Genomic DNA, 22,826 nt, shown 5'->3' on the forward strand with positions numbered 1-22,826 from the left:
CCTTTGTGTACAGTTGTTCTTCTGAAAAGGCTAGAATGATTAACTATTAATTTTCAGTACTTGCAAAGACTGGAAAAACCAGCAGGTTTATTGCACTCAAAACACACAAAACTTTGTTTCGTAAACTAGACTGATTTGTTACCTCTATTTAAACAGTTTGTTGAAAATCTTAACTTGTTTACTTTTTACAGCAACAAACCTTGCATCGAAACCATTCATGACACCACTTGGTCCGATTCAATTAACTGCAGAAGAATGCAATGAGATTCTCATGAAGCGGGCATTACAAGCACAAGGTATCACAACACCAGTCATAGACGCTTCACAACTAAATCACACTTTGTTGAATGGCAGTCTGAAGAGTTTGGCGGAGGCAACTACACAGCAAACAGTAGAAACAATACAGACTACGAGCCATCAACCGCAACAGCAACACCATCAACTGCTGCATGCGAAGCAGGAGCCTGGAACTGCAAATAGTTCACCTAAAGTAAGTTTAACATGTATTTCTGGTATATTTATAAGTGATATTGTACATATACAGGTGACTAATTACCATAGAAATTTTAATACTATGATATGATATGATCTTTGGAGAAAAAAAATGTGTTTTTTCTTGTAGTACTAAATATTAAGATATGACATCACAAAGTTATCTAAAAAATTTCAACATTTGTTGAAATACGCGTGAGTACGACTACGCATTCCGCACCGCACCGTGCCTATAGTTAATTTATTAACTTGCAAATTTTCCCTACATACTATACTAAATGTATGAACTACCTACTTCAGCTATAGGACTGTTGAATTGCGAAAGACATGTGTTTTTTCTTATAATGTAATCGGTTATTAAGTCAAAACTATTAGGTAAAGATCTGTATTAGCCTATATTCAAGTTTTCGGTCTAAGCTTCGGTCTGTCACTTGATTATTTGTAGCCAGACAAAATCGAGTAAATGTGTAAACAAGAGACAACCGCCGTCGAATTTTTTGTCGATCAACATTTTGTAACTTAAATTAGTAGCAGGCACATACACATTTGTTACCTTTTAACCTTGTTAAAATTGAGTAAATCTTGTTTGTTAGGTGACAAGCTCTAAGTGATCGACAAAACCTTAAACTGTAAGGTTTAAGGTTTTTTCATCCTTTAAGGCTTAAAGGATGAAAAAAAAAATACGGTCAAAACTCAGTATATCGAGTGACAATAACAATCTTCAAAAATCGCGCAAATTTATAGGCACGTATTGATCTTCAAAGCACACTATATCGAACGACAATATTGCCAAAAATCGAGCAGATCTGTAGACACCTTTATTTGTTACTGTTTATATTAGTGAGGATCATAATATACATTAACATTATACCTAAAATTGTAGTATTGTGACACTAGTAATGCGAAATAATTGATTTTATTCCATTCAAAGCAGAATCTATAGTATATACTCTTAACTTAGGGTCGAAACACAAAACTGCGAGTCGGCGTGATGCGAATTCGCAACGCAGAAAGCTGCGACGCGAATAGCTGCGATGCGATTTCGTGCAGCAAAACGTCTCACTGCCACGGTTCAGATGATCATTCCTTCGATGATCGTCAACCGTACAGGGGCCTTACCATGAACTCTTATTACGATTCAGTTTAGGACCTAAAATGAATTTTAGTGAGACAGCGCTACATGAAGTGTATATCACCATCCCGCTTTTTTTGGCGTTACGAACCTATATTGAACTGTAATGAGAGTTCACGGTAAGGCACCTGAACGTATTTTTTAAACTAGGTAGCGACAAGTATCCTAAAAAGAGTGTTGCACTGCTGTTATTGATAAACTGTGGGAAAAAAATACAAAGAAGTTTAACATCGCAGGAATGCATCGTGCGAGCTCGTAGATTTCTACGATGCGTCGTGCAAGCTTGTAGATTTCTCCGATGCGTCGTGTGAACTTGTAGATTTCTGCGATGCGTCGTGCGAACTTGTAGCATCACAGTTTTGTGTTTCGACCCTATTCCATGTAAATTGGTGTAGATTAGTACTAAGAACCTCCCACCGGACAGACGGTGTATTCGCAGACCGAGCTTCTGACAACGAACGCTGTGATGACAACGTCCGCGCCCGTGCCCGTCAAGGAGCGACCCTATTCATGCGACGAGTGCGGCAAATCGTTCCTACTCAAACACCATCTTACTACTCACGCGAGGGTTCATACTGGTATGCAAGGTTTCAAATTTCTTGATAAAATTTTCGTTCTCGATAAACAAAATCATGTCATGTCAATCAAAATGGGGAAATAAAACCTAATCAAGAACGCCTTGTACTTCTCACTGCTGAGCCCGTTTTCTTTGAAGAGAAGTTTAAGGCGAAAACTTCCGTGGTCGAGTGGCTTGCACACCGATTTTCATGGTGTCGCCATCTTTAAGGTCTTGATCTGGGTTTGATCCCCAACTGGTTCAATGCAGAAACTAACTTTTCAAGTCAAGTTTTCTGACCCAAGTTTTCTGACTTGGGTCTGTGTGGTTTTGGTACCGTCGTTGTTTCCGATTTCCATAACACAAGTGCTTTAGTTACTTACTTGGGATCAGAGCAACATACGTGTTGTTATCTACTGTTTTAAGATCATAATTGTGGCTCAGTGTGAGTTGGACATTTCAATCGTTTTCCAGGGGTTGAGAACCTTTGTCGACATGCTGATTTTATTACAATGTTTCCCTTTTCCCTTTAGCGAGAGCAAGTGCTACTAAATATTCACAAATTCAAACGCACTTGGAAATTAAAATCTTGGTTAACGGCTTTTTAAATTGTAAATAATAATATACTAATGCAAATTTTTAAATTGTAGGTAGGGATATTTTATTTCTTTAAGTAAATTATATGGCATTCAAAGACTTAAAAAGTAGCTTGCCTCATCAGAAAATCGAACCAACCATATATAAAAAAAACCATTGTTTTGACGTAATTTTCGATAAAAATCGAAGGAATTTTTTATAGTATTCAATAATTATAAAAAACTAGTGGAGTAATTTCACAAAAAAAAACTTAACATAATGGTGGTGAAACATGACATTCAATAACACACTTAATAAACTTTAGGCGATTAACACTGCTGCGTTTTTTAACGTTGTACTGAAGTACCTCAGTTTGTATGGAAAACACGCGCCGCCGAACACACTGACAAAGCTTCTCCGCGCGGGAGAACGGCGCGCGCGGTTTCACCGCGCTCCCGCGCGGAGGGGCGCGACGAACCGCAGGGTATGGCACACTGCGCTCCGCACTACTAATTGTCGTTCGGATGTTCCCTAACAAATAATCAAAGGATTTAGTTGACATTCGTGTGTAGTTGAAAAATTAATCTTCATATTTTCTTAAATCTTTGTAATGTAGTTGAATGTTATCTTCGGTGTCTTTTTATTTGAGTAAACAAAAACAATCGACAGTATAACTGCAGCGTCTTGAATGAATTCTGTATTATTAACCATTCTTGTCAGCTCAGCTACATGTGCAGTCACTACGGCAATCAACTACGAAGCGAGTACTTTAAGTGCCGCGGAGCCGCTAGACCGCTGCCCCCGCGCGGATTAAACCGCGTCTTGACGCAGACCTGCGTCTCCGCTACCGCGCGCGTGATCCCGCGTCTCGCGCACCGTTGCGGGGCGCGGTGCAGTGTGTTAATCGCCTTAAAGTTTTTGTTATACTATCTGACACTTTTTAGATCTGTAATTGGCAGTAAGCTTAAGTTCAAACGAGCATGCGTCTTTTTCGACGACCCCCACGTTCGCTCCTGGGTTTTGCATCGTACCGCACAGAGAGGACTGTTTAGAGCGATCTATGAAATATTGTTATTTTTGTATGAAAGTTAAATTTGATGAATTGTTACTATTTTACAAATAATCATGTATAAATAATAATCATAATTTGCCAAGTTTTGTTGAAATCGGTTACCGGAAATTGGAGCATACCCGGATTCATCCCCTAGTTCGCCACTATACGGGACTTGACACAGGAGATAATAAAAATCGGTTCTCGCTACTCAAAGTATATTGAGAGAGAAAAACGCCTTGAATTGGAGAATAGCAAAATCAACTATAAAAATAATTGCTCCTTATAATAAAATTTACGGTCTATTCATAAAAATGGGATTAAATGGGACCACTATGGAGGTACCCTCTTTCCAACAAAAAAGAATCATGGAAATGGGTTCACAAACACCGGAGTTATCGCGTAACATAAATACAAAAAAAAACATACAGACGAATTGACATTTTCCTCCTTTTTTTTAAATTCGGTTAAAAACGACTGGTGAAAAGATTGAATGGCTGGCAAAGATAAATCTTTACCTACGTTAGTGGACGTGATGGGCGCGATAGTGTACCAAGTTCATAATTAGAGAGGACAGAGAACATGAAGCCTAAAGCAAGTCTAAATCCATGAAACAAAAAAAATATACAGTCGAATTGAGAACCTCCTCCTTTTTTTTGAAGTCGGTTAATAAAAGATGACGGCTGATTTACATTTAATAAACAAAAGATATTTAAACTACAATATTACCAATCTTACTCACGCTGTCTCCCTGTCCGCTCTGTTTCTATATTAACAAGAAAAAAAACAGTTAATCTCACTTAAACTGACGTTCTTCCCGTTTTACTCGTAAGAATTTGTCATGTTGCAAAAAAGGAGTTGGATTTTTCATGTGCATGAACATTTTCACAGCGCAGAGAAACTTTATCGAAAAAAACTATTCCGGGAAGGGAAAATCTTTCAAATTAAAACGCTATTTCTTTGCGAAGGTTATCGTCGACTTAACGCCTCAATGTAAAAATGTGTTGTTTGCATATAGAATATTTTAAACACAGTCGCCTTCCTCGCAGCGTCCATCTGCCTTGCACAAGGTTAACTTAAATTTTTAAAATATACTCTCGGACTGAGTATTATAAATCGAACTGGTTAGTTTAACCATGAAAGTCGACATTCGTTAGCGAGCGTGAAACTCGATTTTTTTTATGTATAACAAGTCGTGGGCCTGGTGGTAAGCGACACGCCTGTTCATAGCAGTTGCAGTGCCACTCAAAGCTTTAAATCGCAAAGATCTTAGGGGCACTGCCACTGCGCCCGTCACCTTGAGACAATAAGTTGACAAGTTCCATGTGCATGCAACTTCACCAACACCTTTAAAACCGGAAGGCAGTTATGTGACCATAACTGCTTGGCAGCCGAAATGGTTGAAGTGGCAGTACTTCCAGCGGGGAACTCTTTCACAAGGAGGTCTACTGCTACTAACATGCTACTCTACTATTCTACTTTACTGTACGTGTTTAATGAAAGCTAGTATTTGGAGCTTCTCAAGGCTAGAGGGAGTAGGCATTTACTAGACAAAGGCGTATCATTATGGCCACGTGCTCGTCTAAGCCTTGAAAATTTTTAACCTTTTTGTTACGTTGTTTATACATAACTTCAAATGTAATGCTATTGAGTATTTTGCTATATTATAACGAGTTCTTAGGTTTTCGCGATTGTTACACATAGGAAATGAAACTATTTTTCCGGATTTAAATAGCGTATATTTGTTTTTTCAAACAATCCGACGTTTCGGGCCCTTTACAGCTCCCATGGTCACGGTTGACTGACCACCGTGACAGTTAACCGTGACCATGGGACCTGTAAAGGGCGTCGCCGGACTATTTTTCCTTTGCTATATTATTTTTATTAATTTTTATTTCATGACATAATTTTGTACTATTTCCTCGTGTCATGTATTTGTTATCATTATCAACTTTATGACGAGCCTTGATGAAGAATATTTGTAATATAATTTCGCACACAAAACACTGCCTTAACTAAAAATTGTGAAATTGAGATGACTTTGAAAATAAAAAAGGAAAAAACTGAATGAAACTAATATAACATATATTTTCGTTTATAAATGGATAAGTAGCAGTAGAGCCCCTTGTGAAACAGTACGCCCAGACTTAGACAGGCCTTTAGTATAATTTAAAAAATGTAACTGACGGGGCCAAAATGGGGTAGGGTGAACGCACTGACTGACCTTGAGTTGTTCCCTCGATAGATGTGTCGGTCGCTGGTGTTTATGCGTATGCCCAGGTGTTAAGGGGTTGTCGCGCCGCCCACTCTGGTCTCTCACAGACAGATGAGATGCTAAGATGATTTTCCGTATTGCCATTGGACAACTGCTACGGTGATATCGCGTCAAAAGCGACCGTTCGCTAGCGCGGCGTAGTTGCAACAGGGCCCGTCAAAACGGGGAATATCCTACCCTCAAATCAGTGCGTTTTTTAGGATAGGAATAGAGAGGAGGTGAGTAGATCATTTGTGCATTTGCAAAGATGCCTACGTATCAAATCTGACAGTAACTAATTTATTTTTTCGCCTTTACCTATTCCTGTGCCAAGCAGTAATGTGAACACCCGCGTTCCGGTTTTAAAGGATAAAGGTGCTGGTGAAATTACAGGCACATGGGACTTGTTAACTTATGTCTCAAGGTGACGGGCGCAGTACCAGTGCCCCTCAAACCTGTGCGATTTAAAGCTCTGAGTGGCACTGCAACTGCTATGGACAGGCGTGTCGTTTACCACCAGGTGTTGCAAGACTTGTTCGTCCCACCACTTGGTATCATGAAAATTAAGTATTATGTATAGATAAAAATAATCCTATTGTTCGTAATAAGATTCAATATTTTTTTTAAATTTTAGTTTGTATTTTGGCAACAATATTTATAAAATTAATATTTAATTATTTTTTGTGAAATTACTCCACTAGTTTGTTGTAATTATTAATATAAAGATCGAATATTTAGAAAAAAATCCTTTTCCTTTTGAAGGAACTTTTAATTATAACAATATTATTATGAATGAATTGTTTACTTTAGAATCATGTTGTATTTTTTGTGACGATTGACGTGTGCAATTTTACTGTAACATTATATTTGAGCAATAAATAATCTAAACTGTAGACTTTAGTGATAATACTAGTTATTAGATTGCTATTTAACACTTATTAGCAATATTAAGGCGATTTGACTCATACAAGCCGGGGGAATCGCCGCTTTGTGATCGAATGATAATTCCGCGCGCGATCATGTGTGACGCGGTATGCTCAACCGTGAATCACATAAGTACAGCTGGCAACAGCGATCAATTAGATTGTACTAAAATAAGAAATGGTTGCCCAACGGAACAACGCTTCCTAATTAAGGAGGTCGTTTGCTTAAATCTTCGTTGCTGCGTGTGCCCATGACTTTATTTATTTTTTGTTTATGACACTAATTGACGGGACAAATAAGTCGTGCGCCTGGTGGTAAGCGACACGCCTGTCCATAACAGTTGCAGTTCCACTCGAGTTTTAAATCACAAAGATTTGAGGGGCACTGCCACTGCGCCCGTCACCCTGAGACATAATTTGACAAGTCCCGTGTGCCTGTAATTTCACCAGCACCCCTTATCCTTCAAAATGATACCGCAATTATGATCACATTATTGCTTGGTGGCAAAAATGGGTAAGATGGCAGTACATCTCTGGACGAACTCTTCACAAGGAGCTCTACTACATACTATTCTAAGGGTCGTATTCCAGAACTCTACTCAATGCTTAGTCTTTAATTTTTAAGTTGCGTTTATCTGTGAATGTTTGTTAGCTATACATCTCGTTAATGAAGAAAGAAAACATAATGATTAAACCTGTTTGTCAAAGAAAGTTTACTGCGCCCAAACAAGGTTGAAATTCCCAAATTAGACATATGTGGTAGTCTATGGTCTGAACCTCTTCCATATTGAGACCCTTGTGCAGCAGTGACAGGTATTGTGATGAAAATAAGCTGTCAATACATCAGCTTAATGAGTACATTTTGATCCGTATAAGTATTGTTGTCAATTACGTCATAAATAGATTAGAAAAGTCTCAAGGTCTGTAGTACTTGAATCGCACTCGGTTAACGTAGTTGTAAATTTCGCCGCACTGGATTGTGTTTTAATGAACAATGGCGAACTCCCATATAAATTTTTATTCACATAGTTTGTATATGTCTGTTTATGATAAATATGTGAAAATATTGAGTTTAAATTCCTAAGAAAATTTGGTTTTAGGTTTGCTATTGTGAGAAGTCTGGAATGAAAAGATAATCCAGTTTGAAGTTTTGAATGTTATATTTTACATAATTGAATAAAATATATTCGGTGTATTATTATATCAAAATAAACTACAGAAGCCTTACACAGAGATAATAGAAGCTGAATAGTGCCGTGGGTGTGTGACGTGACGAAATTTTAGAGGAACATATTTGTTATAAGGTGTGATTAAAAGGCATGAAGTTAAGCCACATCAAATAAAAACCGAGTTAATACATACCACCTCTCTCACTCAGATACAAATTATTTTTTTGTGAAACATGCCATCTATCCCTGATATCAGGATTCGGAGACGGAATTATCTACTTTATTTTTTACAATAAAGTAGTTAATCTCTTATTGCTAATCGGTCGAATCAGTACATTTGATATTACGTGAACTATATTAATTTAAAGCTATCTATACGTGGATTATATCTATCTATTTATATTAAATATCTTTTTGTCGGCTACATGTTGCTCAACGTAAAGAAACTATAAAACTGGTAGTTGTAGATACCAGTCTCGTTAAGTACTAATTAGTCATTTGAGTTTCATTTAAATATAATCCAGACTTAGGCCTTCAGTATAATTTAAAAAATGTAACTAATTTATTTTATTCAAAGTTGTAATTATGACGTTTGAAGATGATAAATAATTATTTTAACCGTAATGTCGCCATTGTTATATTTGAATAATTTACATTTGCTACGGCAGTGAAATAATAGGGGTTAAAGTATGAAATTGCCGATTTGTACTGAAAATCTAAATTGTTTATTTTTTAAATTTTTAACAAATGTATTTAATCAAAACAGTTGCCTATATTATCTATACATTGCTGCCATCTAATGGGAAGGTTATTAATGCCTTTGCGATAGAACTCCGACGATCTAGACTGCACAAACTGTGTGAAAGCATTTTGTACTGCCTCCTGGGAAGAAAACTTCTTGTCACGTAGATAATTGTCCAAATCACGAAAAAAATGGTAGTCCGTTGGAGCAAGGTCTGGTGAATACGGAGGATGACGAATGTTTTCTAGCTGCAGTTCCTGAAGGGTCAAAATGGTTTCTCGTGCTGTGTGAGGTCTCGCGTTGTCGTGGAGCAATAATGGTGAAGATCGATTCATGAGTCGGGGCTGTTTTACTGCTAGTTTTGTCAACATGGTTCGGAGTTCGGCACAATAGACATCTGCCGTTATTGCTTGACCAGATCGGAGAAAACTATAGTGAATAACACCATGCTGAGACCACCAAACAGTTACCATTACCTTTTTATTGGTAAGTTTTGCTTTAGGACACTGTTGTGGCATTTGACCTGGGGTCAGCCATTGCATTTTTCTTTTCCGGTTATCATAAAGAATCCACTTTTCATCACATGTTACAATTCGATCCAATATTCCTTCATTTCTGTACCGGTTCAACAAGGCAACACAAGTTTCAACACGCGTTTCTTTCTGCAGATCAGTCAAATCATGAGGCACCCATTTTTCGTATTTTTTTATTTTATTGATTTGACGCAAGTGAGTCAATATTGTGGGAAAGGTAACGTTAAACCATGCCGCTAATTCCTGGGTAGTTTGACTAGGATCGGCTTCCACTATCTCTCTTAATTCATCGTTATTCACCTGTGTGGGCGGTCTTCCTCGTGGCTCGTTCTTTAAGTCGAAATTTCCATCACGAAAGCGTTTAAACCAAAATCGCACGGTGCGTTCATTATTATAGTAGACCCCTCTCCAAACGCAGCATTGATATTGCGGGCTGTTTCTGCCGCGTTAGTTCCGCGTCGGAACTCGTATTCAAAAATCACTCGAATTTTCGCAGTATCCATCTTTCTTGTCTAAATTGAATAACAAAAACAATTGAAAGTCGATATTCAAATGTTTCAAATTAAAAAAAAAAAAAAATCACAGAAACCATTTGAAAAAAGTTTCATTCGAAAACCTCAAACCATGAAGATTCTATGAAAATTCAAAGAACCTATTGCAATAAAACGGCAATTTCATACTTTAACCCCTAATATTTTATTTTTATTTTTATAACATTAAGTGACGGAACGGACAAGTCGTGCGCCTGATGGTAAGCTACACGCCTGTCCATTACAGTTACAGTGCCACTCAGAGCTTTAAATTACAAAGATCTGACGGGCATTGCCACTGTGCCCGTCACCTTGAGACATAAGTTGACAAGTCCCATGTGCCGGTAATTTCACCAGCACCCCTTACCCTTCAAAACCGGAACACAGTAATGATTACACATCGAGTATATAACCAGAAATAGAGACGAAATAAGGGCCATATATTCCTGGTAACAAATTAGCGATACAGCTCTTATAAATATCAACTCTCGTTTGCTTTGAAATATAGACTGGCCAACTACAGACCTGTGTGTACGTCTCCGTATATTCCAAAAAATATTCTGTATTTATTGTAATAAAGATATATCTGTAACAATGCCGTGCTGTTCTATTCGGTAGTGTAGGAAAAACAGCAAAACATCTAATTACAAAACAAACGGAATCAAGTTTCATCGGTAATTAAATATTAAATATGTAATTTTGCAATTTTCGTCCATTATAGCAAAGCTCAAGTTAACTGGTATTTGAAGTGAAACAGTTGACGACACCCATTGACGACACCCGTCAATTGTTTTGAACTCGGGCTAGCCAATCGGAGCGCAGTTGTCACAGTAATGATATGGCAGAATAGTTTTCAAACAAATTAAATGACATTTCGTCTCTAGAGACAATAAAAAAATATGTGCTGACAATACTGCTTAGCGGCAGAAATAGGTAAGGTGGCAGTACTACCCTACTACTATAATCATCGTATAGAAGTGTGATTTTCGGGAAGATTTACGAAACTCATTGTCAACCGCTTACGGTCATTTTGCAAAAATGTTTAACAAAAGGAATATTCCCCACGTGTTTAAAAAAAGCTGTTGTGGTCCCGGTACATAAATCTGGTAACCAAGAACAAATAACTAATTATAGACCTATTTCGTTACTGCCAGCAATATCTAAAATATTAGAAAAACTTATTAACAATAGACTTGTCTTGTATTTGGAGAGACATTCCATATTATCTAAAACACAGTTCGGTTTTAGATCTAAATTATCGACATCTGACGCCGTGCATCACCTTACGAATTTTGTAGCAAGGGAACTAGACAAGGGTAACAAAACTGTGGGTATTTTTCTAGACCTAGCGAAGGCTTTTGATACAGTTTACATCCCTGTGCTGTTACAGAAGCTTGAATCGCTTGGTATAAGGGGCATACAGCTTAAATTACTCGAAAACTACCTGGAGGACCGATCCCAATGTGTTAAAATAGGTGACATTCACAGTTCTGATCTGAAGTGCACTTCATTTGGAATTCCTCAAGGAAGTATTTTAGGACCAACACTTTTTCTTATTTACATTAATGACCTTTGTAACCTAGATTTACAAGGTGGAAAGATCATATCCTATGCTGATGATACTGTTCTACTCTTTTCTGCAAACTCTGACAAGGAGGTATACGACTATGCACAGCGTGGATTCAATATAGTAAATAACTGGCTCCAACATCATTTGCTAACACTAAATACGGATAAAACTTGTTTTATGCAATTCCATATGCGGAAATCAAAGTCATTTATATCTAACCCTAAACTATATGCTCACCATTGTTTTGACCCTACTAACAACCTGTGTAAATGTCCAGACATTGCTATTACTAACAAGATAAAGTATTTAGGTGTTATATTAGATGACATCCTATCCTTTAAACACCATATCGAAGCACTAAGCGCCCGACTCCGTAAGTTAATGTTTGTGTTTAAAAAACTACGCGTTTCTGCTGATTTTAAAATAATCAGGCAAGTTTATTATGGATTATGCCAATCATTAATTACTTACTGCATTACATCATGGGGTGGTATAGCTAAAATTACTTTACTAATCATTGAAAGAGCCCAGCGAGCTGTCCTAAAGGTTTCTACCTACCGCCCTTTCCGTTACCCCACTGACCTTCTGTATAAGTCATGTAAAGTATTAACTGTAAGGCAATTATTCATTAAGTCCACAGTCCTCAAACAGCACGTATTGCTCCCATATATTACTGAAAACACTAATAAAAGACGAAAAGATATTGTCTGCCCCAAAATTATATCATCAAAACATACTTTTATTTCAAGATTTTTTGTGTTTCTTGGACCATTTTTGTACAATAAATTAAACGCCAAATATTCCATTTATAATTTCTGTTGCTTTAAGGTAAAGAAAATTCTCCAAGAAGCTCTTCAAAATATGTCCTATGAGGATACAGAGAATTTATTTATTATCGTAAATTAAATGTTGTCTTGTTTAAGTGTACATTTTTTATTTATTTTTTTATTTTTTTATTGGCAATTTATTATTTAATTGTTTAATTTTATTTCATAAGATTCTCCTAAAAAGTATTTATAATATTAATAGTATCCACATTTATAATTAGTAGTACTTTTTACCTGAAATACAGGAATTTCCTAGTTCAGGTACATGTGTTATTTTGACATTAAATCGCATAAGTAGTCTTTAGTTTTCTCTGTACATTATGTTACTGAATAAACAATTTTATTATTTATTATTATTAATACTTCTCGTTAAAGAAAACTACCAAATTCCTTGACGTACAAGCACATAAACTGTATTTTACTCTTTATAAGCAACAGGAGCTACAGCTGTACTACCAAACGCATGACCTGATTTTGTTTGTACTGCCTCCGTGATCGAAAGGTTAACAGGCTGGACTGCCATGGAGAGGTCTCGGGTTCGATTCCCAAGCCTGGAGAAATATTTGTATGATCTACATTTATTTCTCTCGTGAATTTGGGTGTAATTTGTGGTTGTCTACCTATATGTGTGTCCATGGCACCCTCAATACAGGGTTTCGCTTGCGGGGCTGTGAGTGTGTGCGTTGTTTGTTTTATTAAATTTAGAATAGTATAGAAAAACATTTATTGCAACGTGACGTTGCTAAACAAAAAAGAGATTAATAATATTGACACAAACAAAACAAAATAAAAAGAATTAAAAAATACAAAAAAAACAAAGCAATAAACAAAATATAAAGACTGCGCAAGCAAAAGTGCCTCATTCAGCTTTAACCACAGCCGTAAGCTAGGTTGTGGCGCTGGTTTGTTTGGTTTAGTTGGCATAGTGTCTGGCACGGTATGCTAGAAGACGACGGTTCGAATCCGGCCGGATCGAAGAAATTTTTTCTGAGTGTTCGATCTTTGTATTAATAATTATACATTTTAGTTATTCTTCAATTATAAGCAAATATCACATAAGTTATGTAATTGCAGGTGAACGACCTCACGTGTGCGCTCATTGCGGCAAAGCGTTCGCCCGAAAGCACTGCCTAAACACGCATTTGCTGTTACACTCAGCGGAAAGGCCGTACCGCTGCCACGAGTGTAAGATGGCCTTTACGCTTAAGCACCACCTTGTCACACATTCAAGGGTGAGTAAGACCATGCTACCTTTTTGTAGTATCTCCATAACTTCTCAAATACATGCAAGAAATGCTCTAAGATGGTCTGTGGATATGAGAGGTTTGCGCAGACGCAGTATATTGTGCGGTGTTAGGGTGAGGCTGATCGTAATTTTGGGGGTTGTCAGTCGCTTTTAAGTGTTTGTCGTATAGTGTAATGTATCAATTAAAAATAGCGTACATTTATGAAGCATTAGATGATGTTAGAAAAAGAAAAGGAAGCTGGGTACAACACTCTAACTTGAATATGGAAAGATTAAAGTACTGGCAGTTTGTCTCCGTGACCGAACGGTTACCGTGCTGGACTGCCACGTGGTGATCCGGGGTTCTATTCCCGGGCCGGGAGAAATATTTGCATGGCCTACATTTATTTCTCTCGTGAGTTTGGGTGTAATTTGTAATTGTCTATGTTTCCCTAGTGCTAGGCTATGAGTGTGTGCGTTGTTATCAGAGACCGGAATTGAGGGAGCTAATTTAGCTAAACTAAAGAATAATGTGGACTTTCCCTTCTACAAATCCTGGGAATTCTCGGAACTATATGGACGGAATATTTCAATATATGTATTATTTATTGAAATTTGAGTACATTTGCGACAAACAAATAAATAAATATAATTTTTTGTTACAAATGATTGTCCCAAAAAGTAATAGTGTGATTGTGTTTCTATAGCCATTTAAAAAATAAACATGAGACAACCTATATTCTGGAATGTTTGGAAAATAAACACTAAAAAAAGAAATTTTACATGGAATGAGGACGTAATGGGTATGTCCACACTAAGAAAACGTTCATACTTTAGACTGAAGTTTGATAAATTATTTTCATTTGCTTTAATAGGGAAAGAGGAAACTTGTCAGAGATTGTTGAACTTCTTAAATTAGTGCTTACCAGCGTTACGTGTGTGTTAAATGGAAAAGTTTGATGACAGGTGCACAGTCGCGAGCGGCCGTTCGTGTGCGGCGAGTGTGGCCGCGGGTTCCCTTTGAAGCGGCATCTGGTCACGCACAGCAAGTACCACGCCGGCGAAAGACCGTACGTCTGTTCCGATTGCGGCGAGAGCTTTGCGCAGAAGGTCTGTATAGCTATCATCTCACCGCTTATATACTTCTTCCAACCATTGATTTAACTTTTGACAGCTCGCATTTTAATCACTTAATGATGTCCTAAAGCGTTTCCGAGTCGATTTTTTATAATAATCGATTTAATTTATGAAGAAGTTTTAATCATAAATGTGCGCGGGTTCCAAAAATAAGATATTGTCAGATTGGAATCGTGATGGTGCGTTTGACAATTTGTGTACTCAAGAATTAATAATTAATGTTAATGAGGATTCAACTGGTGATTCCCGTTCTCATGGAGATGAATCCGACTATTCATTATAATAAACAATAAGAATTTATTATAATTTATTTCATTTCATTATAATTTATTAGACAGGTATCAAAATTTATCAACTTGAACAATCTTCGTCACATAATCTGTAGGCTCGATAAATATCGGAGCTAAAGAAAAAAAAAGCACGTCGCTTCACTAAAATTTAAAAATACAAGAGTCCAGGCAGGAAGTATTGCATTTTTCATCTATGGTTGCACGATGGTTCTATGTCAATAATTAGGGACCTTTTTTTTTTAATTATTAAATGGTTGGACGGAGTATAATTATCGTAATTTCATTAATAAACACGTATATTGAGGGTAAGAAGATATTCCGCTCCCACCGAACTCGACCATCGGCACCGTATTAGGTACTTGCATGACGCATTGAAATATTCTTTCTATTGTAAACATTATACGACACTAATCTAGTAACTGTTACTAACTTTTTTATTTCTTGGAACTAAAATTAATTTTGCCTTGATTTTCCTTTAAACAAAGTGTGAAGATGCATATTCTAGACAGGCAGGGTAGAGGAGGCTAGGGCAGTGGTTGTTTCAACAACACGTTGAACGAACCACTCTCTTTCCTCTCCACACAATAGTTGTGCGGTGTGCAGAAGAGCTAATTACCTATCATGTCAAAAAAATAAACAAAATTACTTGAAAAATAAAATGAATACACGCATTCAAAAATCTAGAAGTTAAAAAGAAACGGCAATATTAGCTGTTGCCATCACATTTTCAACATTTAGCCTTCGTCCAGGTAAGTGCTGCTGCGTAACTATATATATATATATATATATATCGACTATATATATAAACTATATATAGTGTATTTCTGCCGCCAATCAATAAAAAATTTGAGTATTACTGCGGTTTTCAAGGGTTAAGGGTGCTAGTGAAATTACGTGCACATGTGACTTGTCAACTTTGTGTCAGGATGACTGGCGTAGTCGAAGTGCCATCGAGTATATTATCAGAAATAGAGAAGAAATGTCATTTATTTGTTTGAAAACTATTCTGCCAAATCATTACGGTGACAACTGCGCTCCGATTGGCCAGCCCGAATTCGGAACAATTGACGGGTGTCGGCAATAGTTTCACTTCAAATCGATCAGTTGGATGGACGAAAATTGAAAAATTACATATTTAATTACCGATGAAATGTGATTCCGTTTGTTTTGTAATTAGATGTTTTGCTGTTTTCCCACACCATTGAATGGAAGCCCCCCCATTGTTAGAGACTTTATTACAATAAATACAGAATATTTTTGGAAGATACGGAGACATACACATGGGTCAGTTGTTGGCGCTGTACTATTTCAGCTTTCTAATTTGTGATTTCAGCGCAAACGAGAGTTGATATTTAAAAGTGATGTAAGGGCCCATTTGTCTGATGAGTTGCCAAGGATGGATGGCCTTTATTTCGTCTCTATTTCAGGTTATGTACTCGATACACAGTGCCCGTCAGATTATTTGAGCGTGGGTGTCAACATTTAATATACAATTACAGGAGCATTTAGTCATGCACAGTCGCTTCCACGGTTCGTTGTCACCGTTCGTGTGCCCGGACTGCGGCGTGGCGTTCGCGCGCAAGTTCCAGCTCGTCAACCACGGCCGTGTGCACGGTCGTGTACCGCACGCGTGTCCCGTCTGCGGGAAAGAGTTCCTGCAGAAGCGCACGCTCGTTACGCATATGAAGTTAGTAACACATCAAATTTGAAAAACTTATCACAATAAAAATTTAATGAATACGTGTTGTTAAAACATATCGATGATAATACCTATGTCACTATGTCGTGGTTCAGAAGTAACTTAGATATTTAACGGATTTATCGTTCTTCAGTAGTGTCTTATTGGTTATGAATCGATTATTTAAAACCATATTCGTGCTCACGAAATCGTGTCTTGAAATGCTTCCTTGGCAAGGGAGCAACGCGAAGAATAGAGCGAGATAAACGTGTACTTGTGTACGGGACGACTTTAGTCACCATCCAGATTTTAATATTTTGACTTTTTTTTAAATTGACCTGAATTGAAACACTTAGGAAATGAAACTATTTTTCCAGATTTAAACCGCGTATATTTGTTTTTTAAAACAAACCAACGTTTCGAGCCCTTTACAAGTCCCATGGTCACGGTTGACTGAACTTGTTTCTGATCAAAATATTTTATATTTGTTTTGACCTACCAATTGCTTTTCAAAATGGAGTCTTAGGGTCGTGTTCCAGAACTCTACTCAATACTCAAGTCAGGACTTGAGTATTGCAGTAAGCACTGAAAATCATACTCAAGTCCTTGCCATTAGGATTGTATTTCCAGTGCTTGAAATCATACTCAAGTCTGCTCAAATCCTGATTTGAGCATTGAGTACAGTTCTGGAATACAACCCTCAGTATATATCTAATGTATTGTATAGAAAAAATTTGGATGGTGACTAAAAAGTCACCTGTAAGTATATATAATTATAGCGTCTTTGTGTCGTGCAGCAGCCGTATCACGCCTATGCAAACACTGTTTTTTATATGAAGGTATTTTATTGTTAAGCAATCATTCACTAATAATTTTACAATTGATGAATGATTTATGTAACTAAAATTTTTTCTCTTTAACCTCTTTAATTTCATTTTCAGACTCCACACAGGCGAAGGAGTAGTGGCGTGCCTAGAATGCGGAGAGGCGTTTAAATGCAAGGTAGAATTACAACAGCACTGTAAAATGACACGGCACTGCCTGTCGTCGAATCAATCTACGCAACAACAACAAACGCAACAACAAGTACAACAGCAGGTGAGAAAAACCTGTTGGATCTACTATAGCGATTAAGTTCAGATGTATTTGTTTCACTGGAGATATTAGATCTTATCAGTAACATCAAGTATCAATATAGTCGCTGTTTTTAAGGAATAGTGACTCCAAACCAAAATGGTATTTTTTAAATTCATTCCACTGCTGGTGGAGGCGCCAGTGATCTACAAGCACCACTGTTTGACATCTTTTTTGAAATTAATTTCTAATAAGATTTAGGACAAAATTTTCTATCATATTACTGAGTGTTCGTTTGTTCATTATTGGTGAGTGTCAATTACTGATTAGTTAATTAGTGGATTTTTGGTATTCATTTCTGGAGATTTAGAGAAATTCTAGTTTAGGTTTTTTTTAGTAGTAATTGTAACAGTTTTTTTTATGAAACATACTACGGCATATTTCTTGAGGATTACATTTGTCTACTAAACTAATTACTATTGATATATGTTTTAAAACAAAAAAGATGTATTTCATATTTAAAGATACACTTCCCTTAAAATATCGATCATTGGTAGCATCGCCCCATATTATTAAAAATTTTATTGTGATTGGGTAAAAATAGTAATATAGTAGTAAAAATGGCAACTTTGGGTCGATATACGATTCCACGGCTATGCTTGCCAAATACGCCAACTTTATGGCGGCATTTCACATGGATATTTGTATTCGCTGTTGGGTATTTGTTGTATGTACTTGAAAAAATATATGACGTACAGGTAAACATACAGATACTGACAAATCTAGGTTCGGTGGACTTAAGCACGAAAATCAAAATCCAACATCATCCATTTAAACTTACTTCATTAATTTCAATTCCTAACTTTAATTCTAATGGCGTCTTTTTCAAATCTACCATTTTCTTCACATCTTCCAACACTATAAACAACACAAAATATATATAATTATACATTAAAAAATTAAGCATTTTTTTTACTTAATCCGCTGACCCTATAAATGTGATTATTATCTACACATAAGGCGTCTAATAACAAAGACACAAATACTTCGTGGTGGAAATTCGCCAATAGCATTTGATAACTCATGTTATATAACTATAATTATATAAATAGATAGTGTATTTTCCTAAAATGTTTTAAAAAAAGCTAGCAGTTGTCTGTAGCGTGGAGGGTTTCTTGTGCATTTGTTCATTTGTCCTCTTTGTAATCCGACAAGAAACCGACAAGCGTGTGGCAACGCGTGTTTGGGGTTTGCTGTACTTTTTGACGAGAGACATACGTAGAGAGAGATCTAAGCCCTCCTGTACCTATACTTTCAACTTTGCAGGCTAACTTTATTGCTCTGTTTGTGATCGGACATTTAAGACAAAATTCGGTATGGCGTATCATATTAGGGCGTGTGCCCACGATAGGAACTAATATCAAAGAGTCGCTGTTATCGAAATTGATACAGAGGTCTATATATACTCGCGGACACAATTCGAGCCACCTTGCATTTTTATCCTTAAAGGGCTAGGATAAAAAATATAGTTAACATCGACGAAAAAGGTTTCTCCGGTTTTTTAAATTCAAATTTTCAATAAGGACTTAAGGAAGCGACGTTTAGTATACCAGTTTCAAAGTTGCATAATAGTTCTTGATCAGTCAAGCATTGTTTAAGCTAAGGGCATTTAGAAAATACATGATGTCTCGAATTATGTGTCCGGGAGCATATTTATCGAACACAGCAAACAAATACTTTGTCAGACTATCAACACAACGCTGATAGTTGGCCAAATATATCAAATTTGCAAATACAAACAGCAAAGTGAAGTGCCACAATTACATGTTTGACGTAGGCAAGAATAGCATTCTCGAAAGCCACCGACCTAGCCCTGGCACTAGATGGCACGTTTATTCTTGCCTGACAATTTCGATGTATGAATATAACACACACAGGTACAGCAACAACAAGCTCAGCAACAAGCGCAGCAGGCCGCGCAACAAGCACAACAACAAGCGCAACAACAAGTGCAGCAAACGGTCATTAAAACGGACGATTTTAAACCGCAGATTGTTCAGGTACGTTTCCACTTAAGGACTGTGTCTCACTAGCGACGTTTGAACGTGGAACTACGCTGCGGAATGGCGTTATAATTTATATACCAATTTTAATGTTAAGCCCTTTTGATTTTTAAATTTAAAATGCATTAAGAAATTGCATTCTTATAGAACACTTGCCTCCCACATTCGTAAAGACTTGTTCGCAGAAGTGTGTTAAATATGTGTAACATCAAATGATCTCCAATCTGATAATATTAATTTCAATTACTGTTTTACGTCGAAAAAAACTAAGTATAGTAGATTCCCACACAAGGTTGGCACGCGTTCACTCGTCCACGTTCACGCTTTACGTTTCTTATAACGTCTTACATTTGAAGGCATGATACATGTAAAAGGCACTGCGACCGCGTCGATCCAAATGATACTTAGCAAACAGAATTGAACGCATGATCGCCTCTCGTACATTGAATCCCGTAGAACTAATTTCCAATCAATCTCACGCGCCATTTTGTTTGACATTCCATTTCTGTACGTTTAGTTCACCGAACAGCAGGCGCAACAAATCCAACAGAGTGTTATTAAGACGGACGAATTCAAGCCGCAGATAGTACAGGTGCGATAAAGCTTTAAATTTTATAATATTTCTATTGTATTCTGTGTTTTTGTTTTCACCGAACAAAAGTCAGATTATCTAAGTTTCTTGCTGAAGTTGTTTTGTTTTGTGAATCAATTTGATTATAATTTTAATTACAAGTACAAATTTGGTCCGAGGAGGTTTTGACAGTAGTCCGTCACGGTAGCCCAACGCTTGATGCCCGTTGTAAATGATCCCTTCATGAAACTGATTCGATCTGTTTTAATGCTGATATATTCTGCTTTTGATAAAGATGATTTCACAGAAAAATCGGGACAGCAGAAGTTGGATAAATTTTATAAAATCAAACCTATCAAAAATTATGTCTCTATAACTCCCGCCTGTTTTTTTGTGCAATATTTAATTTGAAATTTACCATGAGCCTTTCGGTGAAGGAAAACATCGTGATGAAACGAGCATGTCGAAGAAGATTCACAACCCTCGGAAAACGTGTGAAGCCCCCAACCCATATTGGGCCAGCGTGCCGGACACTCTGTATATCTGATTATATTTTTGTATTTGTCATTATCTTAAAAACGAGTCGAAAAATAATTATGAAACAACTGATTAAACTTTGAACGTAAACTATGACTATAGAGTAATTTACTATTTTTTTGTCAGATGTAGTGTAAATAAATGTGTTTTGTTTTTTTAGGTGATAGGCGCGGACGGTCAGATAGTGGCTGAGAAGGCTTCGGCGGGTTATTCATGCCCCGAATGCGGCTCTTGCTTCAATACGAAGGTTGGTTCGATTGAATAGAATCCATTACCAGATTTCACGAGTTTGATTTTCTGCAACTGAATAAAGTGTAATGAAAATTAAAGGAGATTGTGTATAATTAACGCGTGGCAGCGAACAGTGGTGATGAACCGCTCTGTACTAATGACTGGGACTGTTCGCAGGAAGCGATGTCGCTGCACGTGCGCCTGCACGCGGGCGACCGCACGTGCGTGACGGACCTGTGCGCGCTCACGGCCGCGCTGCAGCCCGGCATCGTGGCTGCGCACGCGCATGCGCACACGCAGCAGCACAGTCAGTACCCTTCGCTCATTAGCCGCGGGCTTTTTCGCCCCTTTTCAATCGTCTTCGTGTTAAATCTCCTTTGACGACATAAAAACGTATTATGTCCATCACAACCTAGAATATACAATTCTGAATATAACTAATGAATAATATTTCTGTCAAAGTGGAACGGAATCGTACTTAGGTTTGATTACAAAAGTGCCTTTGGTACCGTAAAGGACGGACGTTATATATCATTTTTTTTTCAGACCAACCGATACAGATAATCTCATCGAACCCCAGTAATGTCGTTCATACGCAAGTGATAGCAACAGTGAGTGTACTTCGTTTATTATTTCAACAATAACATTGAACAAAATCAATGTGTTTATTATGAAAAAGACGTGTTCTAATTATGTATTTGTCGTTGCAGAACCATCACATAGCTCCACCACGGCCGAAGATTCACTTCTGTGTTGATTGTGGCAAAGGCTTTGCAGCTAAACACGGTTTACTAGCACATCATAGGAGGTAAAATATTCTAGCAGTGTGCCTCGTGTATTTGCAATCTACATTGTTTTTTAAGTGTTTCTAGAGCTGGACCACATAAACCCATCACAGGAGGTAAACTATTCTATATTCGCACTGTGTACACTGCCTTAGTCATTATCGCCGACCAATCACAGTTAAAATTTTGTGCGAGAGGGATAGCGCTCTACCAACTCGTTTCGGTGAATGGAGTATAGTAATTCGCCTCGTGTATGTACAATCTACATTGTTTTTTAACTATTTCTAGAGCTGGACGCATAAGCACATCATAGGAGGTCAACTATTCTAGTAATTTGCCTCGTGTTTTTATAATCTACATTGTTTCTTAAGTGTTTCTAGAGCTGGACGCACACCGTCCCCTTTACCACGAATAATAAAGTTATTTCCATGGTACGATTTAGAATGTGAAATGGTGAAATTACAGGCATGACACTTGTCAAGTATGTCTCAGGGTGACGGGCGCAGTGGCAATGCCCCTCAGATCTTTGAGATTTATAGCACTGAGTGGTACAGCAACTGTTATGGACAGGCGTGTCATTTACAACACAATAAAATTTCGTCAACTGCCTCCGTGGCCGAACGGTTACCGTGCCGGACTGCCACGCAGAGGTCCCGGGTACGATTCCCGGGCTGGGAGAATGATTTGTATGTCCTATATTAATTTCTCTAGTGAGTTTGGGTGTAGTTCGAGGTTGTATATTTGTGTCCATGGCACCCGCGATACAGGGTTTCCCTAGTGCGGGGCTGTGAGTGTGTGCGTTATTATTATTAATTTACTTCAATTAGTGTTGTAACAGACTTTGTCATGGCTTACCACAAAAAGATGTTAAAGAGAGGGA

General features: G+C 37.4%; 1 protein-coding gene across 2 annotated transcripts in view; it reads left to right on the forward strand.

The window, feature by feature from the left end:
* The window catches only part of LOC113235623 (zinc finger protein 420), a 30,341-nt gene that overhangs the window by 2,646 nt on the left and 4,869 nt on the right, over positions 1–22,826 (forward strand). For both annotated transcript variants that reach the window (XM_026471402.1, XM_026471403.1), the window contains exons 4-15: positions 192–490; positions 2,049–2,202; positions 13,430–13,587; positions 14,547–14,690; positions 16,507–16,694; positions 17,627–17,783; positions 19,697–19,819; positions 20,340–20,414; positions 21,091–21,177; positions 21,339–21,468; positions 21,708–21,772; positions 21,872–21,969. In XM_026471402.1, coding sequence (XP_026327187.1) covers positions 192–490; positions 2,049–2,202; positions 13,430–13,587; positions 14,547–14,690; positions 16,507–16,694; positions 17,627–17,783; positions 19,697–19,819; positions 20,340–20,414; positions 21,091–21,177; positions 21,339–21,468; positions 21,708–21,772; positions 21,872–21,969 — 1,678 coding nt within the window. The remainder of the gene's footprint in view (positions 1–191; positions 491–2,048; positions 2,203–13,429; positions 13,588–14,546; positions 14,691–16,506; positions 16,695–17,626; positions 17,784–19,696; positions 19,820–20,339; positions 20,415–21,090; positions 21,178–21,338; positions 21,469–21,707; positions 21,773–21,871; positions 21,970–22,826) is intronic.

Source organism: Hyposmocoma kahamanoa, unplaced genomic scaffold (assembly GCF_003589595.1).
Source record: "Hyposmocoma kahamanoa isolate Upper Pololo Valley unplaced genomic scaffold, ASM358959v1 88, whole genome shotgun sequence".
In the NCBI taxonomy this organism is placed as follows: Eukaryota; Metazoa; Arthropoda; class Insecta; order Lepidoptera; family Cosmopterigidae; genus Hyposmocoma; species Hyposmocoma kahamanoa.